Consider the following 26,130-nt stretch of genomic DNA (forward strand, 5'->3'; position numbering starts at 1 on the left):
ATAAGATAGAATTTTTGAATTTCTAATTTTTGAAATATTCATTGCGATTTCTTTATAAATACATCACAAACATGATTTTAATTGATATCCATCCTTGGCCATTAGATCTTATCTCTTAAGATATTCTATTTTCAAGGAATTTTTGTCATTTTTTGATGGCTGTTGAGATAGAAAAGATTGTTGGACACAAAAAAGATAAAGGCAAATTAAAATTTATGGTGCGTTTCCAAGGTCTAACCATCGATGAAGACTGTTGGTTCTCAGAAGATCAAATTAAAAATAAAGATTTAATAGACAAGTATTTTGATATAATTCCAAGCAATAAAACAGAATATATACTCGATGATTTCTTATACGCCACAAATGATGTCCTTACTTTAGAGCAATTAAGATACAAAGATCCACTCATGGTCGTTGGATGCTACAAAAAGGATGATTTATTATATTACAGAGTCGAATTTAAGGATCATCGTTATTACTCAGTAGAATCCTCAATTTTAAAGGCAATAAAACCAAAACTTATCATTGATTTCTTCGAACCACGAATTGTTCCTATATAATATTATTATGCGTCGTTGTGTTGCATACTAATTATCCAAATGTTCATTTTAATACGAATAAACTGTTTGAATTTTATGATATCAATGAATTATCTTTAGATTTTCCTTTACCAATAGAAATTTACTACTTTGAAGTAGGAATATTTCATTTAAATTTACATACATTTCATTCATCTTTGAAAATTCCATTCAATAGCGAATTGATAAGATTTATAGCGTTCAACATACTGTAATTAACCAATTATAGCTATTTTTCAGTAATTTGCTTTGAGAAAAATAATATAAATATGAAAGTTACAAAATATTTTTTGAAAAAGCATAAATACATGGCTGATGAGCTAGAACACATGTATTTCTTGGTAGAAGATTATGATTTATCTCTTAAAATTTGATTAAATTGTTATTTTGATTAATATCTCATTTTATTTTTAAATAAAATGAAGAATCTTCTGTTTTATAATAATTGATAAGTCCAAAAAAAGTATAAAAATGTATTCTTAATTAATTTAATATTACAATTTATTTACATTTGTGATTCAGACAGTTCTGGCAAAGATACTTTCCACAAATAGGGCAAAGAGAAATAGAAGGGTTCTTATGACATACATTGCATTGGGAATACTCCGGTTCGCTTGCATTTTTCATTATCGGCTTTAAAATATTCTCCAAATTCTCAACTCTCGATTTCAGACCATTGACTTCCGAGTCAGAAGCGAATTTTGGCGAAATTTCTGGCTTTACAACTCTTTCTTCTGGAGGATACTGAGGCTTCTGATTATTCATTGCTTGTGAAACAATGATATCTGTTAATTTTCTGTTATCCTCGATCAGAATCTTGTTTCGTTCCATCGCATCCTTGTTTTGTTCCATCATATTCTTGGTATGTTCGATCAATGCTTTAATTAATTCTGTATTTTCTGAATTTTGCTGTGGATAAGGTTGATAATATATCGCAGGCTGTTGTGGATATGGTTGTGGGTTGAAAGGAACTGTATTTTGTGGTTGAACCGGAATTTGAGTTGAAATTTCTGGTTTTGGTGGAGTTTGTTCCTTCGTAGATGGAGTTTCAACTTCTTTCTTTGGTTCTGGCTTGACTTCCTTCTGTTCTTCTTCATGTTGAGGAAGTTCTAGTGTATTTATTTGTTGGATCTGAAGTTGGGGCTGAGGAATGGGCTTTGGCTTTTCTTCCTCCTTCTTTGGTGGAGGTGGGGATGGCTGTTTTGGCTTCTTTTCTTCCTTTTTTGGAGGTGGAGGTGGAGTTGCCTTAATTTGTTTAGAATTATCCTTCTTTTGGCCTTTCCTTCCTTGTTTGCTCCTTGTCTCTTCTTCCATTTCGCGTTCCATGTCTTCTAAAGTTAACTTTGGTCCACCATTATTTTGAGATTGCTGTTTAAGTTGGCCAGCAGTAGTTCTAACGTAATCTTTCTTGCCCGTTGGCTTTGTATTGTTCTTTGGTTGTGGTTTTGGTGGTGGATTATTCGCTCTTTGCAAAGAACTAACGTCAGAAATTATTCCTCTTCCATTTGCCATTGCTTCTTCAAAAGATTCATATCCGAGGTCTTTGAGTACCTTTTCTGGATCGGTATAGCGAGTATATGGATCCAATTGTGGCTGATCTCCAATATCAATTGTTGATACATCAGTAATTTCTTGTTTAAACTTGTCTGTGTCTTTGGTAAGTAATTCTTCATCGGAATTTAGTAATTCTGATTCGCTATTGCAAATTTTTACGATTTCATCTTGATGTTTCTGTTTTGCGTAATCAACGACATTAATTGAATCTTCATTTTTCAAGTCTGGTCTTGCCCCGTGCCTTTTTAGCAACGCTGCTGCTTTTTCGTCAGCAAATTGGATGGAAAGATGCAAAGGAGTCTCTCCTCTGTTGTTTTGAGCATTAACATTAGCACCTTTTTGTATCAAGAGTAAAAGTAATTTCCTATGTCCTAGTAATGCGGCGTAATGAAGTGGAGTTTCTTTTGATTCTCCAAGAATATTTGGATTAGCACCATGCGCTAAGAGGTATTCTGCAATGTCTAGATTGTTCGTATAAGCTGCAATATGAAGTGGCGCCCATCCTGAATTCTTATCTATTGCATTAACATCTGCATTGTTGTCAATAAAAACCTTAGCACATTCGTTTCTGCCCAGAAAAATGCACAAATGTAGTGGCAATGGGTTATTTAATTTGTGATATTTTCCTGAACATGTACAAAGTATAGGGGCTTTCGAGCGTGCACCGATATTTGACATATCCTTTAGTTTTTCAACATTGTTTTTTAAGATCTCCGTCGCTGTAAACCACATTTAAAACTTATGTCAAAATTTATACTTTTACCAACAAAAAATTTTCAATGACGCATTTTCCACTATGGAAAAAAGTCTTAGGTATGGAACATAACGAAGCACTTTCACCTGAAAAGTCCCTGAATAAGTTAGAGGAGGTTCATAAACCCCAAAATCAGGTCAAATTGAAGTAATTTTTATGTATAGTCATGGAAAAAACGTATATAATAGAGAAGAATGATGATATAGGCAACTTACAATAATGTTTTGTTATGAAACTTCAATATTTTTTGAAGATCAAGAGAATCAACTTGTTTTCATTACTTTTTTGGTAAACTCGCTTCTAAGATGACAATATGTCAAATGATTTCTAATTTTGGGATAAATATAAGATATATATAACCATGTGGATGTAATTATTTCGTATATCATGTTGTTGGATTCTAGATCAGATGTCTGCCTCTTATTTGATTAAAATATGTAAATATTTTAAAATATTACTATATTGAATATACATTGATAATATCCTCAATGATTCAAAAGATATGGAATGCATTAAGACATAAGTTCAGGACTTGATAAAAAAAATTAAAATTATTATATCAAAGAAATTTAGGATTCCTTTCTTTTAATTTCTTTAATTATAGTTAATTGAATTTAAACATTTTACTAAAATTATTTAATATTAATTTATAATATTCAACTATATTTTTCAATTAGAATGCCTCAATCATCATCAAATAGAGCATCTGTTCTCGAAATTAATGTAATTAATGTTTGAAATCATTTTTAAGTTTGATTTTAAAATAAAAATGTGTATAAAAACTAATTTTGAGCTGAATATGTATTGTATATATAATGTATATAATTCTCAAAGCTCAAAATCGAATGAAAATTAAATTTGTTGTATTGATTTGAATGCTTTGAATGACTATCAATTTTTTGAGAGAGAAATGGATTCAATTACTTTTTTTTTCTCGCCGTTGAGAAAAATTTTTTGATTTCAACCATTACTAAATCCATGGCATTAATTCGGTTCAATCAAAAAAACATTGATATTATGAATTCGGACTGAAATCAAAGAAATTGGTATATATATATATATATGCTTTTTATTTCCTTCTGTATAATAAATATAAAAATTGAATAATTATTTTATCCCTTCTGAAAATTGTTACCAACGGTATAAGAATAGAGATAAATTTAATAATGTTAGCGTTCATTGTTGATAGTATATGGTTCATTTATAAATATGAAATTGAGAGATTGTGTTTTTGAATACATTCAAACCTTTTCAATTCGATACTTCATTTTTAGTTAATGCTTTGGATTCTTGTGCTCCAATCCAAATCATTTCGGGTTGATGAATGTATTGATTACAACAAATCATCAGATATCCATGAAATTTTTAATAATTATCACAATTACGAAATAAAGAAGAATGAACAAATGTGCTTTATCGGAGACTTTATATTTAGTTCTGATAAGGAATTTCAAGCAAAGACAATCTTAATAGCTGCAAGAGGATATAACGGAGAATCAAAATCCACAGAATGGATAAAGGATCCAGTTGCTGTTACAGGCGGATGTTACAATGATAAGAATGGAGTTGAACTCTGTTACAATGCTAGAACTAATATTCAATGTTTACAAGATAAATGCAATTTCACAGTTATAAAGATAAATGTTCAACCGCGAAACATATCCTTCAAAGGAATAATCAATAATGTTGCTGGATATGATTTTAAGGATATTGATATGGTGACAATCGGAACAAAAGAGAAAGGTTCAATGGAGTTATATACATTCAGTAACCTGCGAAGATATAAGGATGGTCATCTTACAGGTGTAAGTTTCAGACATTATGGAATTGTTGTCCAAAATGGAAAACCAGAATTTAAAGCAACAAACACTTCAAAAGCTAGATCTTGGCTAATGGGAGAAGACGGTAACTCATGTAGATTTACAACTTCTGGTACTTCCAGTGATGTCTTCCTTCATGTGGATTACTTCAAAGGCGTTGATACAGAGAAGACTCGCAAACTATATTTGAAAGAGTTCCAAATAACTCTTAATCCAGAAGGTGGCTTATATACAAAGGACTCACCAAGCTATGAATTTCCAAGATTTAAGAAACCTCTTGAACCAATTATTATCGTTTTGATTGTAGGCATTATTCTTGGTATTTTTGGTATAATTGGTTGTGTTGTATGCTGCGTTTTCTGCCCATGCTGCTGTTGCAACGCATTCTGTGTAAATTGCATGCCATGCTGCCCAATAAATTCAGCAAATAAAGAAGCTGCACCAGAAGTTTAAATAAATCATTAATTATTGATTATTTTATACTTTATTAATGTAGATTTTAAACAAAATCTTAATCTATATTGCCTATGTGATTACAAAAGCAAATAACTAAGGTTTCAAATATAGATGCGATTTTCTTCCGTAGGGCAGAAAAATCCACCCAAATTTGTAGATCCTTTTATGAAGCAATTAATAATGGATAGAATAGTGAATCTATATATCTTTGATATCTGGATAAAATGCATGTATTATGAAAAATGAAGAAATTTTTGAGAGCTTTTTCAAAATCAAATCAACTCATTCCATAATTTACATGGAACAATGCTTTATTATTCTACTAAGACAGTTCCACCCGTTACTTTGGTTTACCATCGCTAATTCTTAGCTTCTTTTAGAATAATAAAGGTTACCATATCTAAAAGACGACTTTTTATAATAAGGTTCTTATTGAGAGAGGATTCAATTTTTTCAAAAAAATATTCTACTGGCGTGAAGCGCCACTGAAATACAAATATAATCAAAAATAACACATACATTTTTATATACACAATAAATATATTAACGGTATCTATTACTTGGTCCTGATGGTGGTAAATAAGGATCATCTTCACGTGGTCGCCTTTGAATCATATGTGGAGGCGGAGGAGGTGGAGGTGTTAGAGGCATTGGAGGATGAGGAAACATCATTTGAGGAGGAATGGGTGGATGTGAGTACATCATTGACGGAGGAATTGGAGGAGGAGGGATCATCATTTGTGATTGAGGAGGAATTGGTCTTTGAGGATGAAGAGAATGCTGTGGAGGCTTTGAAAGTAATGATGGAGGCGGCGGTGGAGGCAAAAATGAAGGAGGAAGATATGGATTTGGAATTGGTGGTTGTAAAGGAGGAATCTGCTGAGGAGTAGGTACCATTTGAGATTCTGATCTACGCATTGCCATTTTTCTTGCGCTTGGTAGCATTCCGTCGTCATCATCTTTGGTATTTTTGGGAGATGGCCTTCTTTCTTCTTCTCTTGCATGAAAAACTTTTCTTTTATCATTACTTGGTGAATCATGCACTCTTTCTGATGAATTTCTTTCGGAATTATGTTCTTTTCTCGAATAAGAATCGTAACGGCTTCTTTCTGGCGAAGATCTGCCATTATCTGAGAATCTGACTGACTGTGATCTCCTTTTCGTATCCGATGGTAAAAATTCTGGGTCATCATAACGAGATAAAATTCTATGTTCTTCTCCATTCCTTCTGTAACGGTCATCTCTGTATCTAACTGGGCTGATTTCCCTTTCTGGAGGTGGACTTGGCCTATCAGGAGGAAGTAAATCTTTCATATAATTTGACGGCATCGAAAGATGCTGAATATAGACTCTTTTCAACAGAGATGTATCGGAACCTTTCTCTGTAATTATTTTGGATATCTTTTTTACCAAATCAGATCTCATATCTGCTTTTGATGGGAAAACCTTTGAAATCTTATCATAAACTACAAATGTATTAGCTATAGAGAAGTTTTCCTCTCTTTTAAGTAGAATATTTAGCTTATCCATTAAAAGATTTTCCAAATCTCTTGAAATTTCAATCATTTCGAGCAAATTCGCAATCAAATAACCTAAATTCCTTGATTCCTCAAATGTCGATGAGAAAACAACAAAATGGAGTTTAGATAATATCGTAATCAACAGTTTTTTCACATCAAAATCATCCAAAATTTCTCTAAGTTTTTTGACGAATTCAACACAAAAGAAGGCATCAAAATTAGAGAAAATAGTTCTCGGAAGTAAACACTTGTACGTGAAATCAATGTATTTCTCATCATTATCGAACCAATCAAATGAATTATGATATAATAAATTTGTCACTTTTTCTGTCATATTTTTTTGTTCATCTTCAGCCAAATTTAGTTTAGATTTGAGTAACGGCATGAAGTCTTTGTTTGTTTCATCAGTTAACTTATCAATTTCTTCCTTGGACTTGGAATAAACTGATTTTGGAACATATAAATGAAAAGGTGACAAAATCCAGAAAATTTCTGACAATTTTTGTTTGGAAATCACTTCATTTATGTCATCAATCGATAATTTGGAAACAAGTCTTGATATATGATAAGAAGATGCCAAAGAAAATCCGAAATTTTTGTCAGTTTTTTCCAAATTTATTTTTGAAACATCAGAAATCGTAATAAAAAGGAATCTCAAGTTATCTATTGAATCATGGCTCAGCAATGAGCTATTTATCATCTTATCAAGACATATAAGTAAATCAAGACCTTCCTTATTCAATTTTTCTGTCACTTTTTGTGAAATTTTGACAAATTCTTCATTATTTTTTGAATTTGCTCTTGCAAGTAGTCTTTCCAAGTTATTTGATGATTTTATGTCTATATCATATTGCGACATGTTTCCTCTATAGCATATACCGCATGTTTCGTTGATGAAATACGTCAATAAACAGGCGTATTTCGTTTGAGAATTATTTAATCCTTTTTTACAAATATCAATGAAATCAGAAATGATTTTTGCATCACAAACATGTCGTATTATTTTACTAATGAACATGGATACATCTACCAGCCATTCTGAAACATTTTCTTGCGATTTTTTGATTTTGTTGTTTTCTATTGATTCCAAAAGTGACAAAATAAGAAAATCTGACATAACCGTTGAAAAATTCATACAAAGATTCAAAGGAATTGATGTTAGAGGAGATACTTCGCATATATGATTGAGTAACATGTTCAATGACTTGTCAGGACACTTTGCAAAGTATTTCGTGAATTTTTCTGTGTATTGAGTTGGATTCTCTACTGATAAGCGCTTGAAAATGAATTTGAGCTTGCGGGAGATCTTTGCGCTATTGATTATCATGGTTCTTTGCTTCTGTTGTAAGTTTACAAAGTTATTATAAATTATTAATCTTTGATTAGCGGAAAACTTCTGTATTTTGAGCCAAATAGCATCAGCAAATTCTTTATTGCCTGGTTTCATGGCGAATTGTGGCAAAATATAAAAAGAAAACGCATAAGCAGGTAAATTATAATTATTAAGTATTTGTAAAGCTAATTCTTGATCACAAACGTAGCCAGAGAGATATTTAAGTGTTTCAAATACGAATGATTCACCTTTTGACACTTTATTTCTGATTATTTCTTGTAAGATATTATTTATTTGATGTAATTCACATGGCTCTGATTTGGCGAGTTTTGCAATGCTTGTAATGGTCGATTTTTCATCTGTTGAGTTAAGAATGGCTTGAAATGGAACAAATTTTAATAAATCGTTTAAAGAGTTGTTATATTGAAGATAAAGACTGTCAAGTTCTTCATTTTGGTATACTTCAGATGGAAGAACGATTCTTGGCATCATTTCGATACTTGCGATTTTTGATGCAAAATCTGATAATTCATTAAGCTTAATAACATAAGTAGTATCCATAAGAGAGTCTAACTGCTTCATTTCTGATTCGGATAATGAAAAATTGAGAAGAATGAATGAAATTAATGAAGATGATGGTTTAATAAACGTTGTTCTGGATAATGAAGTGTATGTATTGATTACGGAGCTTGAATCAAAGATTAGAAGTCTATTGGCAATATGTTCTGTGCAATTTTTTTCGAGAATCGTGAAAATGAGCGTAATGACCATTTGAATATCGAGTTTATAGTAATAGATTATGGAAATAACTGAGTCATTATCGACTTTTGAAAACAATGTGACCAATAAAACTGCAAAACCTTCGGGAATGTCTTTGGGCGATGAAAATGTAGCATATTTTTGAGAATTTGTTGATTCTTCTTTAATAAAAGTTGCTAATTTTGACTGTTGTGAATTGTCAATGCTATGTAGATCGGTTTTATCAAAGACTGCTAAAATTTCGGTTTGAATTTTTGGACTTGTATTAATATATTCCTTTAAAACCCCATGGATACGATTTACTATTGATAGGGTAGCATTGTCGTAGTATATTTTATACATGTCAAGCAAAGTCCACAAAATTGAAATGAAATTCAAAGAATTCTCTTCGTTTTTGGTCAAATATTCCACAATACTATTGATGGTGTAGCTTTCATCGTGCAACATGCGGTTTAAATCGGATGTTGCACTAGAAAACCATTCACTCATCTCGCGATTCTCAAAAATTGAAAGAGAAATCAGTCAAAAATCAAATAAATCTCATTTTCATTCTGCAGATAGTATATATCAAGATTCTTATTCTACAATTTACAAGGAGTATTCAAATTTTGAACTCACTCCTCTGAATATTCATCATTGATTATTGACATTTTTACAACTCGGCTTATAGCCGAACCAGCAAAAGAAAATGTTCTGAAGGAGTACAGCAACACATCAAGGTTTAAATAAATGTTAAATCTAAATTTAACAAGTTTTCTTGTATTGTATTCCATGTTAAACTTTCTTCTAGAGATAACCAAAAGTATAACTATCAGAACACATGACTCAGACTGCTTGATATAGGAAAATAATTAATCTATGTCTTAATATCATTTATGTTTATGAATTTGTTCACTTTGTTTAAAGAGAATGAAGGAGAATATCTTAAACTTGCATGTGTTAATAACATTGTACTATATCATACCTCATAATAAGATAGACAACAGAATGATTCCCTATATGAAATTCGTTTTCTATGTATTCGGGCTGAAACTACTAGGATATCCGGTAGTCCATAAAGGAACAATATGTATTTGGTCTGAAAAGATAGTCTGAATATAAAATGTGTAAATTCCTCAATAAATTTTCTGATGATTATTTTGTAAAGCTATTACACTGTTACATATGGAAAGCGAAGAGGCAAAGATTCCAATATCAATAGCTGATGAGCAAATAGCTATTAAAAACCACGACTATGATCAGGCCGAAGCTATTTATCAAGCGCGACTTGAAACTGAAAGGCAAGATTTTGATGATGATACAAATAATATATTAGACTCAGTGGACCAGGCCAAAATTATGAATTCATCAAAGTGCATACAAGAAATGGAAAAATCAACCAGAAATCTCGAAAATGGACGCGATATTTTAACGTCAAGTTTAGCCGAAGAACTTGAAAAGCTCGCAGGCAAACAAAAAGAAGAACTCGAAACTCTTAAAAGCAACTGGAGATCAGATCGCGAACAGGCAATAAACAGAGCTGTTGAGAGAGCAGATAATATGATTCTTTCCTCTCAAGAGCTTGCTGCTGTTCACTGCTATGAAGCTGCAAAAGATCTTTTAGCCCAAGGTACAGAAATTAAAGAAAACCCAACTGCAACGAAAGAAGTTTCAGAAATTGATGAACATTACCGCCGTTTAACTGATGCTACATTAGCAAGACATCGCACTGATCTTGAAACATTACGCTATCAGTACTCTCTTGATGCTCTTCTTCTTGATCAAAAATGTGAAGGAGAATGCATTGCATTTTGTAGCAAATGTGATGTTGCAAATTCAAATATCGGACCATCCCTTGCAAATTCGAGCAGAAGCCCTCATAAACCAGCAACGCTTAACATGGTCAGATTAACTTCTCCAAGATCTGCCCAGAAAAGCTCAAGAAATGCTACGAAAGGATCAAGTATTTACGATGATGAGTTACCATTCTCTCCACCACGTTCACCAAACCGCATGGCAAACAGAAATTAATATTTCATCTTTTTTATCTTAGTATTGATATTCATAAAATATTACAACTATTTGTATGCTTATCCTACTTTCTTTTTTTTTTTAATATTAAATTTTCGATAAGATATCGTTTCATCTCTGCTTCTAACTTTGATGTATTTTAATTGTCTGACCCTAAGTAATTCAATAGAGTCTGGAAATAGTAAAAAAAAGTAGAAATTTGAAATTGACATTTTAATAAACAAAGAATAAAACAACAAGGTAAATATATAGCATGCATTCAAGATTGTTTGAAAAACACCCTTGAACGAACGCATAAGATAAGGAAATTCTTCTAAATAAACTTAACTTTCCTGTATCCTTGTAATTTAGCTCTGTGGAGTGATGGTACGAACTCATTGTCGTTCTTAATTCGAATTTCGGTATCTGGTGAAAATGAAAATTCGCCATTAAATCTTGGTGATCGATTATCTAAAGATGGACTGTAGTAGTTTAATGCATCACTATGCATGTTAATGTTTGAGTTTAATTCTGTGGAAGAGAAGGAAACTGCATATCCACCGGTATCTCTTGCAGGAAAAGAGCAAATAATGTAGTTATTCTGATGAATTGAATCATTACTTCCATTATAAGAGCATACTTCATTATCATTGTAAAAACTGAAGTTATTATTTCCGGCAAGCATGAGAATTATTAATTCTAATGTTTCTTCACAAAAAAATTGTGAGTGTATACAATATTTTAATATGAAATATAAGCATATCAACATGAAATAAATATGATTTAACAAGTGAGGTGAAAACATCATTGTTTTTCATCGTTTTGTTTGGAAATTTGCCAATAATTGATATATTTCATATTGTATCACATCAAAGGATATTTTTATCTTTGGAGAAACTTATCAGTGAAAAAAATACGTTGAATTTTTGAGAACTTTTATGATTCATAATTATAATGGGCTCAAAGATGTTCAAAAGTAATAGTTCTGTATCCAGTTTGTTCCACTAATGTAACTGAGAGCTTTCGGACGATTGATTAATTGAAAAAATTAATTCATAAAAATATTTTGATAGTTATCTCAAGAATTTAAGGATAAAAATATTATTTTCTGGAAAATATAATACAGATACCGTTTTAAAATCCATTAATCGAGCTTATTCATGGAGAAAAATGTAATTTATTTTGAAAATATTCCAAAAAAAATTCAAATTTCAAAAAATGATAATGAAAACACAGAAAGTACCATTGCAAATTTAGAAAATGAAAAAAATTTGGAGAACCAAGTCTCTTTATTCCTGCTTACATGCTTCATATGACATAGAATTTCCTTAAATGGGCAGAATTTTGTTGGAATTGATTTCTTATTTTCACAACTACGATTTCAAGCTAGATAACTTATAGATATTTTATATATAGACGAGTTATTAAGAAGATTTAACTCATTTTTAATACCTGATAAAGAATATTTCAATATTATTTTGTTATATGTACTAAATAAGCTTTTAATATTACTGTTTTCATTAATCCATTCCACATAAATGAAAAATTCTCCATAATGATCATGGATATACTGTTCAGTAGAACAAACATTCTGATCATGGACAAATATTTTTTGTCTTCGGGGGAACATTAAATCCATATTTCATTAAGTATCCAATATGTTGTCTATAACTAGAACGAAATTCTGCCCTACGACTAAAAAAATCTCACCTTTTGTTGATGAAATATTTTTTCTGAGACTGTTGAATTTTAAAATTTTCTATCGTCCAATCATTTTTATATGGCTGAACCTGAATTTATCTGGGTATTCTCATCTGATTTTGAAGAAGATGATGACTTAGATATGATAGATGATATATTATACGATGTTGAAGAATCGTATGATATCTCACAGTGCGATGAATCAAAAATGATTTCATTTCTCAGAAAGCATAACTATGACATTGATTTACTAATCGATGCCGGATTAAATGGAGAATTTGGTGAATTTGTTTCATTAAATGAAGATTATGAGGCCGAAATTTCTTCTAATGGCAAAGTTAGAGTTAAAAAGGTTTCATTAACACAAAACAAACAACCAGTAAAGACATCAGCAAAAGCATCCAAGAAACGTCCTAACAAACAGTCTGAAGCTCCAAATTTGGAGCCAATACAACTTACATTTTTCGGAACTCAAGATTCTGATGCAACTGCATTAATTAACAGAGTTTTCGGTGGCAAGGGGTCTTTCAGTATCAGAAATAGAGAATTTAAATACGATCTTATTGAAAATAACGAAGAATATATTCCTACTGTCGCAAATCCAGTTTTCGTATTTAATGCCATCAATAATTCATTGAGATCAGATCTTATGTCCATACCACAAACTCTTATTCCTCCAAATCAAGTAGTTGATCCAGACAAATCCAAACCAAATCAAGAAGTTGATCCAAACAATTCTGACTTAAATCAAGAAGTTGATCCAGACAAATCCGAATTAAATCAAGAAGTTGATCCAGACAAATCCGAATTAAATCAAGAAGTTGATCCAAACAATTCTGACTTAAATCAAGAAGAGGACAAAGCAAATGAATACCCTAAGCCAGTTTATAAAAAGGCAATTTACATTGTTCTCAACAAATTCGATTTAGTTCCAAAAGATCAGATGGAAAAGTTATTCAATACAACAAGCGCCAGAATTAGAGATATAATGAAATGCAATAACCTTCGTAATTTCCATATTATTCCAATTTCTACCGCAAAGGACACTAATATCTTCACAAAAGGATATACATTCTACCAAGGTGACCAATTTTCAAAATTACTTAACTTCTCGCTCTAAATAAACCATTTGTTTTTGTTATTTTGATTGATTTTTTTCTCATCCTTTTCGAAAAAAAGTGACAATTTCATAATGTTTCAATCTAAAGAAAATTGCGTAGTTCTTGTTAAAGGATTATCATTTAATGTAAGAGCTTCACACGCGAATGAAATATTTAAGAATTATGGCCACGTTAACAGCGTTGAAGTAGCCTATGTCAAAGGCCATTCAACTGGCTGGGCATACGTCCATTTTTCTACTCCTGAAGAAGCCCAAAAAGCTATAGATAGGATGGATGGTGGCTGCATTGATGGATGCACCATTTCTGTAACTTTAATTAATCCAACCATGCCAATTGAGGCATATTACCACATGTGCAACTAACAATCATAATGTGTGCATGATCACCTCAACAAATTATCGAGAAGTAACTTTATTTATTCATCCGAAATTCATACTTTTATTTGATCAGAAACCAATTACATATCACACTAATACAGTAACTTTTACATTGCACTTCAATTAAATTTTCTCTTGAAATCGATATTTACATATCAAAACGAAAACAGAACCATTTTAGTAGTTTGATACCCATCACAAAACTATGCCATTACAAAATTATACATTCCTAAGCAATCAAATTCTAATTTATAAAAAATAAAATTATTTTATTTTCGATGTTATACTTAACCCATTTCCTTTAAGATCACATAGCAACCCATTTACCAATCCATAAAAATTACTTTGTAATTCAAATAAAATTTATTTTTATTTCTTTGATTTTGCTTTACTTTACTTTGTCGTTCTGATATTAAAAAAAAAAAAAAAAAAAAAAAAAAAAAAAAAAAAAAAAAAAAAAAAAAAAAAAAAAAAAAAAAAAAAAAAAAAAAAAAAAAAAAAAAAAAAAAAAAAAAAGGTAGTGGGGCTTCCAGGCACTTCGTGCCTTCTAGCCCTGAAGATGTTTAGTATAAATGAAGTCTTAGAGGACAAACATGACTATGAGTTTTGATATGACAAGATAGAATATGAGAGAGGTCCTATAAACCGGAGAAAGTGTTATATAAACATCTGTCATATTACTCAGAATATTATACAGAATTCAATAAAAATATATTTTAGGTGAAGAGGTGAGATTTCACCTGTTTTTTCACCTCATTTTTCACCTCTTGAATTTTCATGAATTTCATCGTAAAGACTTTGTCAAGATTTCATCGTAAAGACTTTGTCAAGACTTCTTCGTAAATGTTTTGTCAAGACTTCTTCTTCGTAAATGTTTTGTCAAGACTTCTTCTTCGTAAATGTTTTGTCAAGACTTCTTCTTCGTAAATGTTTTGTCAAGACTTCTTCGTAAATGTTTTGTCAAGACTTCTTCTTCGTAAATGTTTTGTCAAGACTTCTTCTTCGTAAATTTACACCAAAAATATATTTTAGGTGAAGAGGTGAGATTTCACCTGTTTTTTCACCTCATTTCTCACCTCTTGAATTTTCATGAAATTTACACCAAAAATAATGTTTAGGTGAAGAGGTGAGATTTCACCTGTTTTTTCACCTAATTTTTCACCCTCTTGAATTTTCATGAAATTTACACCAAAAATATACTACTAGGGTCATTTACGAAGAAATCTCAACAAAGTCTTTACGATGAATCTTGACAAAGTCTTTACGAAGAAATCTCAACAAAGTCTTTACGAAGAAATCTCAACAAAACATAGACAAGAAAGTTCATGAGAAATTAGATGAAGAAGTCTTAACAAAGTCTTTACGAAGAAATTCATGAAAATTCAAGAGGTGAGAAATGAGGTGAAAAAAGAGGTGAAATCTCACCTCTTCACCTAAAATATATTTTTGGGTCATTTTACGAAGAAATCTCAACAAAGTCTTTACGATGAAATCTTGACAAAACATAGACAAGAAAGTTCATGAGAAATTAGATGAAGAAGTCTTAACAAAGTCTTTACGAAGAAATTCATGAAAATTCAAGAGGTGAGAAATGAGGTGAAAAAAGAGGTGAAATCTCACCTCTTCACCTAAAATATATTTTTGGGTCATTTACACTCATTTACGAAGAAAAAACATTTTTATTATATATATAAAATGAATTTTACAAAACCACCGTTACCCTTCTTTGGAAATAAGAGTAGATGTAAAGATATTCTATTGAGAGAACTTAAGAAACTACCGAATGGTCTAACATTTGTAGATTTGTTCGGTGGAAGTTTCTATATATCTCATTTGTGCCATACTGTATTTCCTGACTCAAAGATTATATGCAATGACTTCGACAACTATATGAACCGTCTCAAACATATACCAGACACAAACAACATATTGAAAGAGTTAAAAGAAAAAATACCTATAGGTAAGATGGAACGTATACCATTAGATAAGAAAAAATACTGTCAGAGAGGTTTTGAAAAAAGCAGAGTATATTGACTGGGATAGTATATCTTCTAGACTATTGTATAGTGGTTCTATAAGAGTTCATGACATTGAAACACTTATGTCAAAAGTTTTATATCTTAACTATACAAATGTTTTCAAAGAGAACATAGAAAAATATTATTGAGGGTATAGAGTTTGTGAGATGTTCATTGTGACAGAGTTGTATGAAAATATAAAGACAAGGAAAATGTTTTCTTTATAGTGGACCCGCCGTTCTATAACACATGGATTTTCAATACCAAGTTAGACTGGACTTTGAGAGACTCTTTAGAAACTTTAGACGTTTTACATAACCATCCATGCTTTTACTTTACATCGATAAAAGTGGTTTGGAAAGTGTCATGAGATGGTTAGAGGACATACATGACTATGAGTTTAGATACGATAAGATAGAATATGAGAGAGGTCCTATAAACTGGAGAAAGTGTCATAACAAAGAAATTTTACTAGTAAGTAAATGTGGTTTGAAATAGGACTACTTGTTTTAGGTTTTTTCCATTGTGTTCATTTACTTTATTTGACGTGGCAGAAAGATATAGAGAATATGAAGATGAACCAATGCCTGCAAATGTTCAGTATATGTACTCGTAAGAGATATTTTATCTAATATTAAATGGACGCACAGAACTTAGCGAATGCACAGCAACCTGGACAACCAAACCCAGAGAATATTCCAAATGAAGTTAGAATACAAACTGCAATGGCAAACTATGGTCAAGTGCCAACAGATGTACAAATGCAAACTGCCATGTCAAATGACGCTGCGTTAGGTTTGCCACCATGGTATGCAAATATGAGATGGAAAGAGTTTTATACAAACCCTGAAGTGGGATATAAACAACTTTATGCAGATGACGCGAACACAGGAGTTGACCCAGAATATGTTTTCTACCAGAGGAGAAACAGAATGTATGAGCTCCAGTTAAAGAATGCTATGGAACTCAACAGGAAACGTAAGAGACTAGGCGGACATTAGATTTTTACATATAGTAAAATGGGTTTCTTCAGTAGTATTGGAAACTTCTTTCGAAATGTTGGAAGAGGTATATGGAATGGAATAAAACCGTAGGAAGAGGAATTTGGAACGGAGTCAAAAATATTGGTAAAAGGGTAGGTCAGTTTGTTGGTATTATACCTAAAGACCCTGAACCAGAAGAACAAGCTCCTGTTATACAACAGCCTGAACCTGCACCACAGTCAAGTTGGCAACCAAATCCAACACCTCAACCGTATTAAAAAGTTATATTTTTACCGTTCGATAGTAGTTGTATATGAAACTAAGTTCTAAGTAAAACGCGTGTATAATGGAATTATTCTCTTTCTTCCATCTGTAGTAAACCATACTTGAAAGTCTGAAATACTTCCACTCGGTGGTTCATATAGCTTTGTAGGTTTTTCGTAAAAGTCATTTGCCAAGCATAAAAAAGAGTTTTGGGCGCCAGAAAATGAAGCATGAACTATAATAGCATCTGAGTCAAAACATTTTCATATGTTCCATTAGGGTTTTCGACTTCATAAAAGTCTTGGGTGTACTGGATATTCTGCAGGCTGATTTAACATCCTCAGAAACCTATACCATGCCAAGTTGTTATATTTTGTAGAAATATAAACGTCTTCTCCAAGGTCTTCTATTCTATTGATTTTAACAGTTGCATTTTTCCTGTCATATATATATCGAGATGGTACTCTCCTTCGTCAATGTTGTACTGTTTTGCATATTCGAGATAGATATCGTTTATTTTTTCTTGAAAAGCTTGAAGAGTTGTTTCTAAGTTTACAAGCAAATTCACTTGTAAAAGTTTTCCCTGTTCAAATTTCTCATACGTACGTTTTTCTTTGTTATAGTATCGAACTTCAAAAGCGACCGTAAATGGGAAACCATGTATGGCTTCTGAAATGAACTTCATTCTACGAAAGCCAATAGCTTTTGTGACGGATGGGTCTCTTAACCATCTAAGTGGGTAGTCAAAACGATAGCCTTCATGCTTTACGGTCTCTGTCTCAAACTTTTGACCGACATTAGTAAAAAGTTCATCTAATGGTTTAGTTGTAGCAACTCTTGAATTTTCTTTTTCTATTGAAAGCATATTTTATCTAGAATAAAAATGTCGAAAGAAACAGCGTCTATGAGAGAAATACAACACAACCGACAACTCATTTTGCAAGCTCTAAATAAGAACACAACAAACTTTTCAAACTATTCTAAGATATCTGAGTCATTGAAAGAAGGAAACTTAAAACTGACGATAAACCCAATGACAGATGAGTTTCTGTTTCAAGACAGTAAGAACCATACTGTCTGTGTAAATCCAACAAAAGGAACTTTAAACGAGAAACCTATATCTGAACTTCTTTTGAAGGCAGATATTGACAACAAAGCTGACAAAGAGTATGTAGATGCAACAAGAGACTATATTCTCGCATGGACAGATAGAACATACCCACAAAAACATCATACACATAACATCTATGACGTAGATGAACTACCAGCAATGTTAGATGACAAAGCAGATAAAACATATGTTGACAATAAAATGTCAAGTGAAGTGACAAGAGCTGACAAAGAATATTCTAAAAAGACTCATACACATACCATATCTGATATTACAAACTTACAAGAAACCTTAAACAGGAAAAGTGACGTTGGACATACACACGATTTCTTCGCAACTGTTGGTATAGAAAATATTGAAGGAACGGTTGAAGAAACTGGTGGGGATGTATTAAATTGGAAACCTCCTAACTTTCCACAAGGTTTAACATCGGATGACGACATAACAACGATGAGAAACATTAGATGTAGAGATGTTTATGTCATGGAGGATGAAAATAAAGTTAAATTCACTGCTCAAGATTTATATGACAAGAAAGCAGACAAAACAGAGCTTCAAACATTAAAGACAGAAATACTTCAAACCATTTACCCAGTTGGTTCTATTTATACGTCAATGAACTCTACCAGACCAGAAGTAGTACTTGGTTTTGGAACTTGGACTCAAATACTCGAAAGTTTTTTGTATTGTGCACACACTCCAAAGGAAAAAGGTGGAAGCAAAAGGATATCTGTCGACAACTTGCCACCACATAGTCATTCTGGTACAACAAACTTTTCTGGCGACCATAGCCACTCATTACGAGACCATCCATTATACAACTCAGAATATGAAGCTGGCTATGACGTTTTATCTCCAGATTATAACCATTCAGCAAAAAAGACTTTTCGACAAACTGAACCAGGAGGAAACCACCAACATACTTTTACAACAACATCTACAGGACTAGGTAAAAAATACATGCCACCTTACATGACAGTTTGTGCATGGTATAGAATTGCTTAGTCGTCATTTTCAACTTCTTTAGCATATTCGTCAGGAGTTGTCTTATATTTGTTAGGAACTGTCTTTGAAAGTATACCACCTTGAACCTTAACAAGTTTGAAACGAGGTCTGACAATAGTAGTTTTATCTTCTGCTTGCAGTCTGTACATTTTGCCATGTTTGCCTAAAACTTCATAATATTCTCTTGTATACTTTCTTCTATTTTTACGAACACGAATGCGAGTACCTGTCGAGTTCCCATTGTTGTCATAGTCAATAGTATTTTCATATGGGTCGCGTTTAGGTATTTCTATTTTTACTTTGTCACCTTTCTTAAGTTTGAAGCCTGGCATTCTTTCTTGTCTATCCCTCTTAACTAAACTATTAAATATATAGTCTTTCTCTAAGTCAGGGTTGTTTTTCATTTCTTCAGGGGAATGGTTTCCCAAACCTTTTTGTTTACGGCTATTGTAAATATTTAAAACTTGTCTCATCTTTGCCATGGAGAAGTGTCTATATTTGTCGTCATATGACATTTCATTTGCTTCACCACCTTGTGGTTGGTTTAAGTCTCTTAAGATTTTTATACAACTGTCAATGACACCAAGAGCAGAATGGTTTTGGTCGACAATGAAATATTGGTTTACATTTTTTGAACGCAGATAGTTTTTAATATCGTCTGATTTGAAAGAACTTTCACAGTCAGATGTCAGTTTTGTTGGATGGTATTTGTCAACGAATATTGTCAAAGCAGTTTTCACATCTAAAATATTTTTGGACTGTAATGGTATGGCTTCACAGTATCTTGTGTTTTGACCAACAAATATTAGCCAGTATGGAGGTCCATCTTCTCTATACCTCGGAATGTTTTCCAAGATATCCATAAACCAAGCATTTGGTGTTGAACTAAAGATTTTTATCATGAGTGCTTTCTTTGTTGCCTTAGAAACATAGGGGTCCTTGTTTGGATTCGTCATTTTTTACCCTATAAAATGGGTTTATTTGGCGCATTAGCAGGAGTCGCATCTAGATTTTGCCCGCAGTGGGAACAATAGCCAGAGGTGCATTTGGAATTGGAAGGAAGATTTTGAGTACATTAGGTATACTTAAAGAGAAAGCACAACCTATTATACAAACTGTACAGAAAGGTTGGGAGGTAGCACGAGATGCAGCAAATCTTATTCCAATCCTGAAACAAGAGGAAAAGTTCAAGGATGGATGGACAATGTAGGAAGAGAAGCAGGAAACTACTATAACAAAGCAAATGACTACTATAACCAAGCAGGGCACTATATGGACCAAGGTGAAAGATTCTTTAACAGAGGATATAACCATGCACAACAATGGGTAAACAACAACCAACCGCAACCACCTCAAACGTGGGGAATGTAAATTTTTTTACTGAGATGAAATGAACAATACAGCATTGAGACAAATGGGTTCAAGATGGATTTGTCGACTTCCAGCAGTTACACAACCACGTGTTTGTCAAGTTCTTCCTATACCTCAGGAAGTTTTAGACCGACTTAAAAAACCTAAACAACCAGTTGAAAACAAAACAAACTAAAATTTTTTACTGAGATGAAATGACCGAAGAAGTTGAAACGGTAGATTTGACACCACAAACAAAAAGTTCAGAACCATTGTCAAAACCTGTCAAAGAACTTACAGATGAAGAGAAAAATTCATAATAGAAAGTGCCAGGTCTGGAAATACAAACCCTAACTACAAAGTCACTTTTCATAGAAATGGAACGGCAAGTATCTCAAAAAAGAAACAGACTCTCACAAATAAAATATTGAAGTCTGAAGGAGTTAAAGAGACAACAGATGGGAAGGTATTCTTCACCGACCAACAGTTCATTATAGAACATCTCATTGACTTAGAGTCGAAATATTCTAAACTTTACAACAAACACAAAAAGTTGAAAGGAAAACAAAAACAAATGGCATATGATATTTATGAAGATGTTGACGACACAACCATACCTGCAAGTGAGGTAAAGTCAGAGGAACCGAAAAGTGACGAAAAACCAATAGAAGAAGGGAAGCCACAAACTGAAGAAAAACCAAAACCAAAGTTTAGTTTCCAAACTAAACCAAGTCAACCTTCATTAGCTGGTATGGGTTGGCGTCAAAGACTTATGGCAGCAGGCGGTTACGTAAAGTAAAAGAAAAAAACATTTTTTCAAAAAATATATTTTTTTATTTTTATAAAAATGTACGCTGAGTTTGTTGGAGAAGACCGTTGGGAAACTTGTTTGTTAGATGAGAAATATGAAATTCACTGTTGTGAGTCATTTGAAGTCAGAAACAAAAAGACAAAAAGAGTTTTAAGCGAATGGGAGCAAAATAACGGATATGCTAGGATGAGGGTTGGTGGGAAACACTATCTTAAACATGTTGTCATTGCAACTCATTTTATACCGAACCCTAACAATCTACCTTTTGTAGACCATATAAACCATATAAGAAATGACAATAGACTTGAAAACTTACGTTGGGTCACTTGTTCTGAAAACAATAAGAACAAAAGCAATTTTCGAGATATAGTATTCGAATTTGTCGACGAACTAGAAGATGAAGCAATTGAAATTACAGACTATGGCAAGCATACGTTTGAGTTTTACTACTATAGCGAAGAACAAGACTCTTTCTACTTTTATACCGGCGTAAGCTATAGAAAATTACAAGTATATTTTACTAAGGAAGGCTGTGCTTATGTAAACGCTAGAGATACAGATGGAAAAAAAGTTAGACTATATCTTAACAAATTCAAGAAGCTATATGGCATACCATTTTAAAACGTTTTTTAAAACAGTATATTTTTACATATATTAAATGTTTCAGGTTGAAAAACAAAGAACAAATGTAGCAGATACAAAACCGTTAGACTATATCTTCACAAATGCCGGTAGGACTATTTCAGATGAAGAAATTTCATCCGGTGCTTACAGGTTTGACTTTCCAATTCGTTGGCTTCAAAGTCCTTCAGATGCAAAGGCAATAGGATTTAGAAGAGTTTTGTTTTCAAAAAGAACTAACGCGTTTATGTTTGCAGTATATTTTCATGGTCAGTATAGAGCTTCTGACGGTCTACTAGACAAATTTGACGAAATGAGAATCTTTACGGTTCGTTCAGACGAAAATCTTGAGAAGACTCTAAATGACTTTCAAACTCAAATAAACAAATACTACTGGGAATTTCAAGAAAAATACGACTCTTTACTAAACGGAACTTACTATCTGAAACTAGAATATGACAAGATGAACTCCACAGTTTCATTTCAAAGGATTGAAAATAACCCTCCAAGAGATACACAGTTTTTATTTTGGCAAGTAGACAAACGTTCTTGGCACAATTTCTTCGGTTACTAAACCAGAACGAACCATTACCACCTGACGGTCCGTTCTGGTTTATACGCCCACCAGCAGATTTGACAGTTTATAGAAACGTGTTTGACCCTCAAAATGTCATGTGTCATGCAAGTTTCAGTTCAAGCAACAATAGTTTTCTTTGTATTGGTAAGGACTTTTATGACTTTGCTTCTAAATTCTACGAACCACCTAGTAACAGTTTTCTCTGACTTTCAAGTTTGGTTCACAACAAACGGTGTGCAGCATATTATTCCATTGTACTACGACTTTTATCTCGAATTGTCTTTCATATATAACTACGGAGAAGTGCTGAAAAAGTATTGAAAAATGAGTTTTGGTTGAAAAAATACGGTGGAGCCAAAAGTGGCTCGACCTCAAAACAAGCATTTTGTGAAGAATATACCAACCCGCGGAAAACAGCGGGTTGCTTTTTATACAAAATTCAACAGGTAAATTTTCATGAATTTCCTTAAGACAGAAAAAAATATATTTTAGGTGTCACCAGGTCACTCGGTCAACTAACATCTTTTTGAAAATGGTGACAACATGACATTTTGACAACAACACAGGAAATAGACTTCATCGTAAATGTTTTGTTAAGATTTCATCGTATATGTTTGTTGAGACTTCATCGTATATGTTTTGTCGAGATTTTTATCGTTGTGGTCCGACGGTTAAGCCACAAACGAATGTCCGACGTCCCACCAAAAAATATTTTTATTTTTTATTGTACGTACTGAATGACAGTCGAAGCAAAAACGTTCACGAACAAATCTAATGGCGAAACATTCACAAAAGGCACTTACAACGGTATTGAAGTCTTACGTAGAGACAAGGATGGTTATATAAATGCAACAAAGATGTGTCAGCAGTTTAGGAAAGACTTTAGAAGGTTGTTGGAAAATAAGTCCTGGGAAGAGTATTTTAAGGCATTTTGTGAAGAATATACCAACCCGCGGAATTCCGCGGGTTGCTTTTTATACACAGTTCATGCAGAAATTCCGGATGAAATCAAACAGGTTAGAGGAATGTATGTAGACCCAAGACTCGTAAACTATATTGCAATGTGGGCTTCTCCAAAATATTGTATAGCAGTTGGAAAAATTATGGACTCCATAGACAAGAAAGTTCATGAGAAGTTAGATGAAGAAGAACTCGAAGATACAGTAGAGAATGCTAAACCTTTGTTTGAAGAAGAAGTTAGAAAAAATGTGCTTAAACAAATAGAACATGAACGTGAGATATGTTCTGGTTATAGAGACTCGCCATACGAACTAGACCAATGGGAACAAGAAGATTTAAAGAGAGAATTTAGAGAATATGAACTCGCTAAGATAGCATTTGAAGCTGCAGAAAAGAAGTTAAAAGTTTGGGGTCGTTTTGTACAAAAATATTGTGAGTAAATGAACCATTTTTTTTATTGAATTCGGCAAAAATATATTTTAGGTGAAGAGGTGAGATTTCACCTGTTTTTTCACCTCTTTTTTCACCTCATGAATTTTCATGAATTTTATACAGAAAATGCTTGTTTTGAGGTCGAGCCACTTTTGGCTCCACCGTATTCTTTCAACCAAAACTCATGAATTCAGCAAAAATATATTTTAGGGTAGAAGGGTATATCTACCCCGTTTTCTACCCTCTTTTCTACCCTCTTGAATTTGTCATGAATTTTCCCGAAATAAAAAATAAAGTTGGTTTTTTTAAAAAAATATTTTTTATTTTTATTGTAAGAACATGTTAGCAACAACAGCACCAAACTCTTTAGTCATGAACCCAACTTCAATGTTAGTAGAGATGAAAAGCTTCATTCCTTCTTCATATACTTTCGAAACAGAAATCCAGATAAAGCAAGAACTTCTCCAAGGAGATTTAGATTGCACTGCGAAAGATGAAACAAATGAACAGTATCTTTACGACATGCAGGACATTATTGACCATCTACCTAAACTTCCTGAAATCCAACAACAAAAGCTTACTATTCCAGAATTCGATGAAATAGAAGTCAAAGCAACTGACTCAGTAGAAATAAAGAAGTTCATACGAAAGGTTAACTATGAGTTTCTTGGATTTCATTGCAACCACAAAGTCATGGACAAAGATTGCGATATGGTATATAAGAACATCTCTGACATATACAAATCTGGGGAGTTTAAGACCTACGACAACTTTGTTTCGTTAGTTGCAAAATGTGTATGGCAGATAAGAGATAAAGATAGAAGAGGTAAGATATGGAATGAACAAATAAGACCCGCAACTTTTGAGTTAAAGAGAGCAATTGACGCCTTAGTTGTTTTAGCAGGTAAGGTTTCAATGTACAATGCTAAAATGAACCCACAATGTTCAAAATGTAAAGCAGCAATGAGGAAATATAACTACTCCGTCAAAGAGATAGAAAGAATGAGAAACGACTATGCAGACTTAAAGAAAGAAGCAGAAAAGCCAGCAGAAGATAAAATGGATATGTTGACATTTCTTAATAAAAACTATCCAACAGCAGAAGATTTCCTTCTATCTGACGTCAAGAAGAAGTATAAAGAAACTTTCGGTATCGTTAAAACATTCGATGTACTGACAGAAGAAATAGAAGCTACGAAATTGTTTAGGATTTCAAATATACATCATACAATTCATGTAAAACGCTTATAAAATAACAGGTGAAAAAAGAGGTGAAAAAAGAGGTGAAATCTCACCTCTTCACCTAAAATATATTTTTATTGAATTCAGCAACAAAATTCGTGAATTTCCTTAAGATAGAAAAAATAAAATAAAGTTAGTTTTATTTTTTTTATTTTTTTATTTTGTATGTAAGAACATATATGACAAACACTGAGTTTGAAACAGTTAAAAAGATAGACAATAACACTAAATTGGTTAGAATTGGTGATTTAAACGTAAGATACTCAAAGAAATACAACAAATATTCTTTGTCAGACATTTTATCTCCATTTGAAAAGAGAGCAAAGGACTGGGTTAGAAATGCTTCAACTCAGAAAATTTTGACAAGAAATCCTGAGCTTATGATATCGGTAAAATTCTATGGAACTGCAGCATATCTTATAGACAAAAGTCTTATACCAATAGTTTTGTTATGGTTAGACCCAGTTGTTGGATATAATTTCATAACATATGGTTCGTTCGATACTGAACGTTGCAGTGAAGGCTTACTTTACATCGTTCAGAAACCGAAGGACTTCAATAAAAAGATATAAGATAGGAAGAAACATATAATATAACTCAAAGATATGACAGTACAGTCAATAGAGTCAAGGTTGTGTTTGTTAATGATATGAGAGCTGCTGAAACAGAACTACTTGAAAAGTTTGAGAAAATGTATGGTGCTCCCATAAAAGGTAAAGAAACGTTTGAAGTAGATGAGATAGATAAAGCTATAAAATTATTTGACGAAGTTGCTGAAAAATACATGTAAAAAT

At 32.4% G+C, this 26,130-nt stretch overlaps 11 protein-coding genes and 6 pseudogenes across 17 annotated transcripts, besides 1 other annotated feature; 14 read left to right on the forward strand and 3 right to left on the reverse strand.

The window, feature by feature from the left end:
- Positions 1 to 7: 7 nt before the first annotated feature.
- TVAGG3_0679840 (chromo domain-like family) lies at positions 8 to 880 on the forward strand (the record flags this gene model as incomplete). Its single annotated transcript, XM_001317700.1, has 1 exon — positions 156 to 560. One exon carries the CDS (start codon positions 156 to 158, stop codon positions 558 to 560), a length of 405 nt encoding a protein of 134 aa, XP_001317735.1.
- Positions 881 to 1,025: 145 nt separating this feature from the next.
- Positions 1,026 to 2,870, reverse strand: TVAGG3_0679850 (uncharacterized protein; the record flags this gene model as incomplete). Its single annotated transcript, XM_001317701.1, has 1 exon — positions 1,080 to 2,090. One exon carries the CDS (start codon positions 2,088 to 2,090, stop codon positions 1,080 to 1,082), a length of 1,011 nt encoding a protein of 336 aa, XP_001317736.1.
- Positions 2,871 to 4,163: 1,293 nt separating this feature from the next.
- TVAGG3_0679860 (uncharacterized protein) lies at positions 4,164 to 5,159 on the forward strand (the record flags this gene model as incomplete). Its single annotated transcript, XM_001317702.1, has 1 exon — positions 4,164 to 5,159. One exon carries the CDS (start codon positions 4,164 to 4,166, stop codon positions 5,157 to 5,159), a length of 996 nt encoding a protein of 331 aa, XP_001317737.1.
- A 512-nt stretch (positions 5,160 to 5,671) lies between these two features.
- Positions 5,672 to 9,260, reverse strand: TVAGG3_0679870 (mRNA transport; the record flags this gene model as incomplete). The annotated part of the gene is made up of 1 exon (XM_001317703.1): positions 5,706 to 8,597. One exon carries the CDS (start codon positions 8,595 to 8,597, stop codon positions 5,706 to 5,708), a length of 2,892 nt encoding a protein of 963 aa, XP_001317738.1.
- A 664-nt stretch (positions 9,261 to 9,924) lies between these two features.
- On the forward strand, positions 9,925 to 10,846 carry TVAGG3_0679880 (uncharacterized protein; the record flags this gene model as incomplete). Its single annotated transcript, XM_001317704.2, has 1 exon — positions 9,939 to 10,455. A coding segment is annotated over one exon (517 nt), but the record flags the coding sequence as incomplete, so codon positions are not given.
- A 251-nt stretch (positions 10,847 to 11,097) lies between these two features.
- Positions 11,098 to 11,448, reverse strand: TVAGG3_0679890 (uncharacterized protein; the record flags this gene model as incomplete). Its single annotated transcript, XM_001317705.1, has 1 exon — positions 11,098 to 11,448. One exon carries the CDS (start codon positions 11,446 to 11,448, stop codon positions 11,098 to 11,100), a length of 351 nt encoding a protein of 116 aa, XP_001317740.1.
- Positions 11,449 to 12,543: 1,095 nt separating this feature from the next.
- Positions 12,544 to 13,584, forward strand: TVAGG3_0679900 (uncharacterized protein; the record flags this gene model as incomplete). The annotated part of the gene is made up of 1 exon (XM_001317706.1): positions 12,544 to 13,584. The coding sequence occupies one exon, from the start codon at positions 12,544 to 12,546 to the stop codon at positions 13,582 to 13,584; it is 1,041 nt and encodes a 346-aa protein (XP_001317741.1).
- Positions 13,585 to 13,656: 72 nt separating this feature from the next.
- TVAGG3_0679910 (positive regulation of polynucleotide adenylyltransferase protein) lies at positions 13,657 to 13,947 on the forward strand (the record flags this gene model as incomplete). Its single annotated transcript, XM_001317707.1, has 1 exon — positions 13,657 to 13,947. One exon carries the CDS (start codon positions 13,657 to 13,659, stop codon positions 13,945 to 13,947), a length of 291 nt encoding a protein of 96 aa, XP_001317742.1.
- A 501-nt stretch (positions 13,948 to 14,448) lies between these two features.
- Positions 14,449 to 26,130: part of a mobile genetic element that runs on past the window's edge.
- On the forward strand, positions 15,658 to 16,112 carry TVAGG3_0679930 (annotated as a pseudogene). The gene has a single exon. A coding segment is annotated over exon 1 (455 nt).
- Positions 16,619 to 16,981, forward strand: TVAGG3_0679940 (uncharacterized protein; the record flags this gene model as incomplete). The annotated part of the gene is made up of 1 exon (XM_051242680.1): positions 16,619 to 16,981. The coding sequence occupies one exon, from the start codon at positions 16,619 to 16,621 to the stop codon at positions 16,979 to 16,981; it is 363 nt and encodes a 120-aa protein (XP_051089267.1).
- Positions 20,315 to 20,714, forward strand: TVAGG3_0679950 (annotated as a pseudogene). Its single transcript has one exon. A coding segment is annotated over exon 1 (400 nt).
- On the forward strand, positions 20,734 to 20,889 carry TVAGG3_0679960 (uncharacterized protein; the record flags this gene model as incomplete). The annotated part of the gene is made up of 1 exon (XM_001317710.1): positions 20,734 to 20,889. One exon carries the CDS (start codon positions 20,734 to 20,736, stop codon positions 20,887 to 20,889), a length of 156 nt encoding a protein of 51 aa, XP_001317745.1.
- TVAGG3_0679970 lies at positions 20,909 to 21,492 on the forward strand (annotated as a pseudogene). The gene has a single exon. A coding segment is annotated over exon 1 (584 nt).
- On the forward strand, positions 22,163 to 23,023 carry TVAGG3_0679980 (annotated as a pseudogene). The gene has a single exon. A coding segment is annotated over exon 1 (861 nt).
- TVAGG3_0679990 lies at positions 23,690 to 24,102 on the forward strand (annotated as a pseudogene). Its single transcript has one exon. A coding segment is annotated over exon 1 (413 nt).
- On the forward strand, positions 25,097 to 25,345 carry TVAGG3_0680000 (organellar and viral DNA polymerase type B; the record flags this gene model as incomplete). The annotated part of the gene is made up of 1 exon (XM_051242681.1): positions 25,097 to 25,345. One exon carries the CDS (start codon positions 25,097 to 25,099, stop codon positions 25,343 to 25,345), a length of 249 nt encoding a protein of 82 aa, XP_051089268.1.
- Positions 25,717 to 26,126, forward strand: TVAGG3_0680010 (annotated as a pseudogene). Its single transcript has one exon. A coding segment is annotated over exon 1 (410 nt).

This window comes from Trichomonas vaginalis, chromosome III, assembly GCF_026262505.1.
Source record: "Trichomonas vaginalis G3 chromosome III, whole genome shotgun sequence".
Lineage (NCBI taxonomy): Eukaryota > Parabasalia > Trichomonadida > Trichomonadidae > Trichomonas > Trichomonas vaginalis.